This window comes from Limulus polyphemus, unplaced genomic scaffold, assembly GCF_000517525.1.
Source record: "Limulus polyphemus unplaced genomic scaffold, Limulus_polyphemus-2.1.2 Scaffold8827, whole genome shotgun sequence".
Taxonomy (NCBI): domain Eukaryota; kingdom Metazoa; phylum Arthropoda; class Merostomata; order Xiphosura; family Limulidae; genus Limulus; species Limulus polyphemus.
This window is the reverse complement of record NW_013674437.1, coordinates 1-8,706: the sequence shown is the minus strand read 5'-3', so window position 1 is coordinate 8,706 and position 8,706 is coordinate 1. Positions and strand designations below refer to the sequence as shown.

At 34.0% G+C, this 8,706-nt stretch overlaps 1 protein-coding gene across 1 annotated transcript in view; it reads left to right on the top strand.

The window, feature by feature from the left end:
- Nucleotides 1-7,558, top strand: part of LOC106475577 (gamma-aminobutyric acid receptor alpha-like) — a gene marked incomplete at its 5' end in the record, with an annotated part of 26,545 nt that extends 18,987 nt beyond the window's left edge. Inside the window, 2 exons of the mRNA XM_022379652.1 lie at nucleotides 303-532; nucleotides 7,167-7,558. Coding sequence (XP_022235360.1) covers nucleotides 303-532; nucleotides 7,167-7,466 — 530 coding nt within the window. The remainder of the gene's footprint in view (nucleotides 1-302; nucleotides 533-7,166) is intronic.
- Nucleotides 7,559-8,706: the final 1,148 nt, after the last annotated feature.

The window sequence follows — 8,706 nt, the reverse complement described above, 5'->3', positions numbered from 1 at the left end:
TGTAGAACATGTAAAAATTTCAAAACAATAAAACATTCGTAGGTTTGTGTAATTAAGCTTCCAGTTCTTTGTTTGTTTGTAGTTAAGCACAAAGCTCCACAAAGGACTATCCATGCTCTGCCCACCACGGCTATCGAAACCCAGTTTCTAGCGTTGTAAATCCGCAGACATACCGCTGTGCCACTGGGGGGGGGGGGGGGTGCGTATTTCTTGGAAGTAAAATCTTTGTGTAAAATCTGATTACTCATTGAATCCTACTTAACTATAGGGTTGATTAATTTCTGGAAAATATCTCTTCTTAGGGATAACTACAGTTCTGACCTTATCAACTTTCGGAGTGGACACTAAGACTGATCTGCCTCGTGTATCTTACCCCACAGCTCTCGACTGGTTCGTCATCATGTGTTTCAGCTTTGTAGTTTCCACTCTTCTTCAGTTTGCCGGGGTTCATTATTTTACAAAAATTGGTAGTGGAGAGTTCTGTGGATCTCTGGAAGATCCAGGTTATCACGTCACTGTAACAAATGATGAGGTAAGACAAACACAGTGTTCAGGCACCTCAGGTAGGCGACATACAAATCTTAGTAATTGTTCAGGCAGCCTCAGGTAGGACACATACAACTCTTAATGCTGTTCAGGCAGCCTCAGGTAGGACAAATACAACTCTTATTGACTTTTCAGGGGTAGTTCAGGTACAATGCTTGGTTACTGTTCCAACTGCTGATAACATAAGAACTATTGCTTTACAAAAAAGATTTAGATTTTGAAGAGAATGTTTAAATATAACCTTGTTGTTTTAATAGAACCACGGGTCTATCCGTGCACTAGTAAAGGAGTAAAAGAGAACTTTGCATTGTTTCTGTACCGAAAAATCCGCATAATAATAGAAACTTTTAGAACAAAGATTCAGGAATGGAGTTATATTGGTAAATCTCGAAGAAAATACAAATTCACTTTCAAGATGACGACAACTGTTAGAAGCATGATTGAAAGGTTGCTGAAAATGAAGAAAGAAGAAAGTTACAGAAACTTAAAAAAAATAGAAACAGTAATTTAAAAGAGGAATTACAAGAGCAACACGTGAGATTTACAAAAGAATCATTACTAAAAAAATAATTTGATGGAAGATGAAATCAAGGAAGAAATAGAAAATGTGCAGAAGGATTATAATCAAATTAACATCAACAAAGTAAAAGGGGAAATACAAATTAATGTCAACGAAATAAAAAGGAAAATGTAAATTAACATCTATGAAGTAAAAACTGAAACTGTCAGGTTTTATAGGGCCGCGATTTTTTAAAGTGGGTGTGTGTGACTTGTTGATGATAAATTTCAATAATAAATAAACAGCACACAGTCCACTAGTTTTAAAATAATATATTCCAAACAAGTCAAACATATATACAAATATTCGTTACATAGTTAATCACCACATTTGTATTCAGAGCTTTAATAATCGTCCCATTTTGTCAAAGTCCACACAGGCTAGTTCAGTTACTTTAGAACACAATTAACAAGACAAATTATTCTCCTATACTCTGTTATCACAATACAATCAGTGATAAATTCAGTTACTTTACGCCTATCCAGAGCTTTAAATAGTTGTCTCTTTTCGTCAAAGTCCACACAGGCTGGTTCAGTTACTTTAGAACACAAATGACAAGACGAATTATTTTTCTGTGCTCTGTTGTTACAATACAATCGATGACAATTTCACTTAAAAAAAAGAAAACGTCACTATACACTCTCTACGGCTAAACTTACGATCATCCAGTCTATATCTACATCTATCGCTTTTTCTTACTTATCATTTCAGCATATATATATATATATATATATATATATACTCTCGACAACAATCTAGAACATTCTACACACTACTAGATAATGTAGCAATACTCGATTAAAGCAACGAGAAAAATTCAGAAGGTTCGAATAGCATGATGTCAATTTACAACAACTGAACTACACAACAAATGATTCGTAAACATTTACGTAATCAAACTTGCCATAACTATCGCTTCTAAAAATAACTTACTTTAACGTTTGCACTATATAAACTAAATAATACTTCCATAATAAACTTGAAATCAACAGTCGGGTATATCTAACAGAAATACAAATTAACATCAACGAAGTAAAAAAAAAAGGTGACAAATTAATTTTTAAAAATGCACTCAGAAATTATGAGATTGTCAGATCAAACATAATCTCTCTAGTAAAATTATTGACGGGCTGATTCTCATAATGCAAGAAGAAAAATACACAAGGACGGATGTTTGGATTGCAATCAAACGGACACATTGTAGAGAACTGATAAAAAATTGTATAGGAAATAGAAGTACCTCTAAAAAGATAGCAGAAAATGGGAACTATCATAAATGTAGAAAACACTGGCATTAGATCGTATACTCTGATGAATCAGTCGTTTATGATAAATCAAGGGAACAATATCCTGAAGATGAGAATACTCCATCTGTCCTAATCGAGAAAAGAATGTATTGCTTAAAGATTTCAGTCCACGAGTCAACAGATTCGTTAATAGGAAGCATTTTAACATGTTGATCCACACTATTTCTGCGAATACCATTGTTCGACCTGATCTAGTGATGAACAACAAGTGTTCATAAAGTTCCAGTACGAAGAAAGTTTAAAGTCATCCGTACTATGGGAAGTCTCTCTAGATCACGTAGTGTGTATGGGTAATTTATATTGAGGAAGAGTGCATTGTGAGAATAGACCTTATATGAAAACATAAACGCGAGGTTATAGACTTCCTTCAAACAATCTCACAGTTCATGACCAGTAAGCACCTGCATACAACACAACAGCAACACCACCAGAAGTTGGCGTTATAGTGAAAGCAATGATGGAAACACAAGATAATGAAGACACTTAATCTGAGATGCATCAGAACAAAATAGAGAAAGAGAGGTGGTCCAAACCAAAGGTCATCCATTGCAATCATCTTTAGAAGAGCTTCAGCAGAAGAATGGCCAAATGGCTAGCTTCAAACTAGACTGCCAAATGTCAGCCTGCGGAAGAGCTTGTCCAGATCATTCAAGACACCACAAGGGATAAAACTTCCAGTGGATTCCCTCGACATGAAGAGTAATTGCCCTGTGACAGAACAGTAAGTGTTTATAAAGGGCAAAATGATATCCCGTCTTCATACCATAAGCCACAGAGAAGAAATTCGTCACAAATGTTTGGTGAGTGGACAATTTAAGGACAGTAGTGTTTATAAAGGGCAAGACGATACACCATCTTCATACCATAAGCCACAGAGAAGAAACTCGTCCCAAATATTTGGTGACTGGCTAGTTTAAGAACAGTAAGTGTTGATAAAGGACAAGAATTTATTAAAGATAGCCTTACTTTACTGATGAATTTCATTTTCTTGAATCCATCATCTTCAAGAATACTTTAAAAATAGCCTTAATTTGTTAATGCATGCTATCCTTTCAATGGTTTCTATTGTAAGTTGGGATTCTTTTGGTCCCCAAACAACTTAATGATAACAAAAACATTTTTATTCTAATTATAAGTCCTACAGATTGGTTTAATTAACGTTTGCTGATAGGTCTAAGTTCACAGTAATAAACCACACAACAATTTCACTTGTTAATTTCTCTCGAATGTACAGCAGATTCTCGTAACTGTAGAAGTTCATTGCAGAGACAAACTCGCAATTAAAAAAATTAAATAACTGGCTAACTAATTGACTAATCAAACTCTCTAATTCAATAATCAATTATCTGTTGCAGCAGCTTCATAAGATCAGTCACCATCTACTCTAAATTAGCGTGTCTTGTATTATACCATTTAAATTATTTCCTATTCTTTCAAGAACATTTCTGACATGAAACCTCACACACATTACATCAGTTAACTATCCCTCTAGTCAAAAAACAATTCAAACGTATAAATATAAAAACACAGTCTACAAACTTCTTCTCTTTCCTGAATTGAAATCCCTTCTACAATACTATTAAATAAAGAAAATAATGGCACATTAAACTTAAACTCCATAATTCACAATAAAATAACTCCTGACACTTAACATCATTAATATCCATAAAAAAAGAGATTACAATAACTAAATCATTAATTAAGTGTTAAAAGACGCACGATCAAAATACTATTTGTTACATTATTTACTGTTTCTCAATTGTCCAGTCAATCTTTTTTGAGGTTTTATATCCCGTTGCTTATGGTAGGAAGGTGGGATAACCTTTCCTTGCTGTCTTGAAACTTTTAGGATTTTCTTCAAGTAGAAGTTCGAGAGAATCCTCTGTTATATCCATCCATTGTTATATTGTGGAAGGAATCTCGAACTGTAACCTCAGAATCTTCAGAAGATTGACCCAACTCTAACAAAATCTTCTTTCAATTTAACTACATGGTCGTTCTCCCACCGATTAGCTACCAAAGACAATCATGATGAATTACCTCTAGCTTAAACCACTTGTCTTTCCGGTGTTGGATGTCTTCGTTATCTTAATTATCTCTCCTTGTTGTCAGTGGTGTTGTTATCTTCGTGCAGTGCACAGGGACTTTCTGTTCTTAGGCTCTAAAACTGTTTGAAGATCGTGTATCATCGCATGAGGTCGAACAATGGTAACAGTAAAAACAGTGTCAAATGAGGTCAATCAACATGCAACATGGACTGACTTATTTCAAAAAATGCATTGCTTAACTCAGCTGAAGAATTCACAATGTACTCTTCTTGGTTGATTATTATCATTCTCGTGTTTATAGCAGTGTCCTTTTTATCATCCTTTGGAATTTTGTACTTTCTAAAAGCTTTTAAGTGAAATTCCGGCGATATGCCCTTTTAAGTTGCGATTGAAACACCTTCAACCTTGTGTGATATCTTTCACATTTTGAGTAAACAGTTACGTAATTAAAGGCTTCTGTCTGCGGTTCCTGGTGTTATGAAATATGTATCCTATGGGATGCTTCTCTCGTTTTGAATTAACAGTTATCTAATAATGTCGTAATCACTTGATTGAAAATTATTCATTTTAAACTTTAATTGGTTCAAGTTCCAACAGGTTCCCTTAAAGATGTTCATCTACTAACGACAGAGAAGTTTCTAGATAAAAAGACATGAATGAAGTTTCACCTCTATTATATTCTTACACCTATTTGAAGACGAGCCATTTTCATAGATAATAAGATTTCAATAAGTAAGCCCAGTTCTACCACAATGTTACTTAACTGACTCTATCATCATCCTTTTATGGTAACTCCATAATCTTCTATTCGTGTAGACGTTAAACACAGAATAAACATGTAAAATTCATATATGATATGAGAGTTTAAGACTTATCAGTTTGTATATTTCCAAATAAATTTACTATGAACGTATTGTTGCGTCAGCGAGGTCACGTGACTGGTGTCACGCCACCTCTCGAACCTTCGGGAATAGTCGGGAGATTACTAGATATAGGGTAGTCTGGTATATATATAGGCGGGTGGCAGCGTGACGGAATAATGATGTGTGTGTAGACAGTGAGTAACTGATCTGCAGTCAGAGAGTATTATTGAGCACGTTCGTTGTTATAGCGTTTGTTTTAGCGCGATTGTTGAAATTAAGTGTATCGTAAAGTTATATTTGGAAAGAATAAACCAGTTTTATTAAGTAAGGACTTGTGTTGCTAAAGTTTCGTCGGAACGAAGTTACGGAAAGTTAATTAACAAACGGAGACGTAACAGTATATTAAATATAATGCTACAGTTTTTGGTAAGAACAAACCTACTTGTCTCTTGCTAGAATGTGTTATGTTACAGACCCTAATCTGGCAGAATGGACACCTGGGATACAAATCAGACTGTATGGAAAAGAGTAGCACCATAGTTTGGCAGAGTGAACCCCTAGGACATAACTGAAGCTGTTTGAAAAAGAGCAGTACAGTGTAAAGCTTTCTGTCTCTGTGCAATATTTAAAAAAATAATATCATAGGTATGATGGAATTCATATAATAAAGTCTGAAGTGTATAAATATATAAACGATAAGTATCGTTTTTATACATAAATGCTATCATAATACACAATATTTATTGTTTAAGTATATAAAATATCCACATGTCTTAACTTGTGTTAAGTAGAACGTTTAAAGTTTTGAAAATAATGCATTTAGCAACACTTTAAATAGCTCAAAGCAATGATCAGAATAGTGATGACAAAGAGCCAAGAGTAATATAGACAAACTTATGGAATATTAGTCAAATTTCACATTTAATGGCAGAGAGTAAACAATAATGGTGACAAGCAGTCTGGGATACTTGTTATATGCAACATGGGTAACATAGAGTAAACAATAATGGTGTTAAGCAGTCTGGGATACTTTTTTGTGTAACATTTATGAAGTAAAGAATAATTGTGACAAATAATGAGGGCCAAAGGTTCTGGAATATTTTATGTATAATATTGGCTACAGATAGTCTATGAGAATGGTAATAATAGTTCTAGGACATTTTATGTACAATATAGCAATAGATAGCCTATAATAATGGCGACAAGAGTTCTGGGATATTTTATGTACAGTATTAGGTACAGATAGTCTATAAGAATGTTGAAAAGAGTTCTGGGATATTGTATGTACAATATTAGCAACAGATAGGTTATAAGAATGGGGCAAAAAGTCCTGGAATATTTTATGTACAATATTGGCGACAGATAGTCTATAAGAATGGAGCCAAGAGTCCTGGGATATTGTATGTACAATATTAGCAACAGATAGGTTATAAGAATGGGGCAAAAAGTCCTGGAATATTTTATGTACAGTATTAGGTACAGATAGTCTATAAGAATGTTGAAAAGAGTTCTGGGATATTGTATGTACAATATTAGCAACAGATAGGTTATAAGAATGGGGCAAAAAGTCCTGGAATATTTTATGTACAATATTGGCGACAGATAGTCTATAAGAATGGAGCCAAGAGTCCTGGGATATTGTATGTACAATATTGGCGACAGATAGTCTATAAGAATGGAGCCAAGAGTCCTGGGATATCAGATAAGTGCGGTATTGTTGTTAGGGGTTCCTGATAGGTATATCAAGGGAGACATATGTTTACATTCACCTGAAACTGTGAACTATATTTAATTCTATATCGAATAGCTTGCTTTTAATTTTTAAATATTTTTATCGTTCTAGGAACTGGAAAATAAATGTCGACACAGGAAATCTAGCATTGTCGTCAACCCGGTGCCCTGGAAAATTGTGTCTAAACGAAAGAGACTGTGTTGCTACCAGTTCTCAAAGTGTGTTGTTGGCAGCGAGCAGTATCGAGAAGAAATGAGAAGTAACGTTAAGGGAAAAGACGCTGCCAACAGTGTTAGTAAAATAGATGAATTATCTAGAATTCTGTTTCCCGTTAGTTTTGCCATGTTAAATTTGTTTTATTGGTGTTCCTACGGAGTTCATGAAAACGTCGAGTCTTGGAAGAATGATTAAATTATCCAAAATAAAAAAGAATTGACATAGCAACAAACAGACTGACTCACGAACAGATTACTCTACCTTAAGTTTTCATATAAATATTAAAATGCTGCCTAATCATTCTGCTTATCGACCAACTTTGCAGGAATACAAAATTATATTCGGTGCCTCATCCACGTACATTTTCATATTCATCATCTTTTTGGCCAGAAATAAAGCAGCATAAGATACTTACTGTGATCAGAAAGAAGTGAAATATGTTAATATTTGTTTAAAAACCTCTAGACACGTTAGCATAGCTCGGGTTACTTTACTGTGTAGTTTTACCGTCTAATATAAAGAGTGTTGGAGGAAATAATACAATCTTTCCCGCCGTAAAAGTTTCATTTTGAGTCACAAAACTAACAGTCATACTACAGTAGAAGTGAAGAACTAATGTCATTTTGAGTCATAAAACTAAGTGATATTGCATTCACAAAACTAATACTCATACTCCAGTAACAATAAAAAAACAATTCAACTCTGAGTCACGACCGTAGTTCCAGCCCCCCCTCCCAATGGCTCATCAGTAGTCTGTAGGCTAACAACGCTAAAAACCTGGTTTCGGTATCCATGGTGGGCAAAGCGAAGACAGCCCGTTGTGTAAGTTTGTGTTTCACAATGAACAACTAATCATAGTTCCAAGTCATACAATAACAAACAACTAAATCCATCTTGGTTCACTGAACTCTCAAAATAACATAATGTTAATAATCTTATTATTCCAAGAACATTCAACTTTATCTAATTCAACTTACTGAACGCTCGTTAAATATAAGAATTCGAGAATTTTATTTCTAATATGTCAAGTAGTTGTATAAAGTAAATTAGATAACTAAATAAAGTTACAGATAACAATCTTCATAGCTGTTTTAAAAAATAAACACGTTTTGTATAAGTATGTACACATCTACTTTTTATATATAATTTTCACAAGAAAAAATTTGCATAACAGATAGTATTTAAATTTAAGTACTTCTATTTTGTAGGATAAACTTCAAAACGCAGTTTTTATAGATATTATCAATTTAAAGACATGAATTCCAGGATGTTACAGATAATTATATAAAGTGCTAGATTATGAAGCACATAAACATTTAATGTATAAAGCTACAACAGAACAGAAAATATTGTTGCGTCATCGAGATCATGTGATTCTCACGCTCTCTACTTTCTAGAATTATCCTGTACTTTGGCGAATGTTCTAGTTCTTACT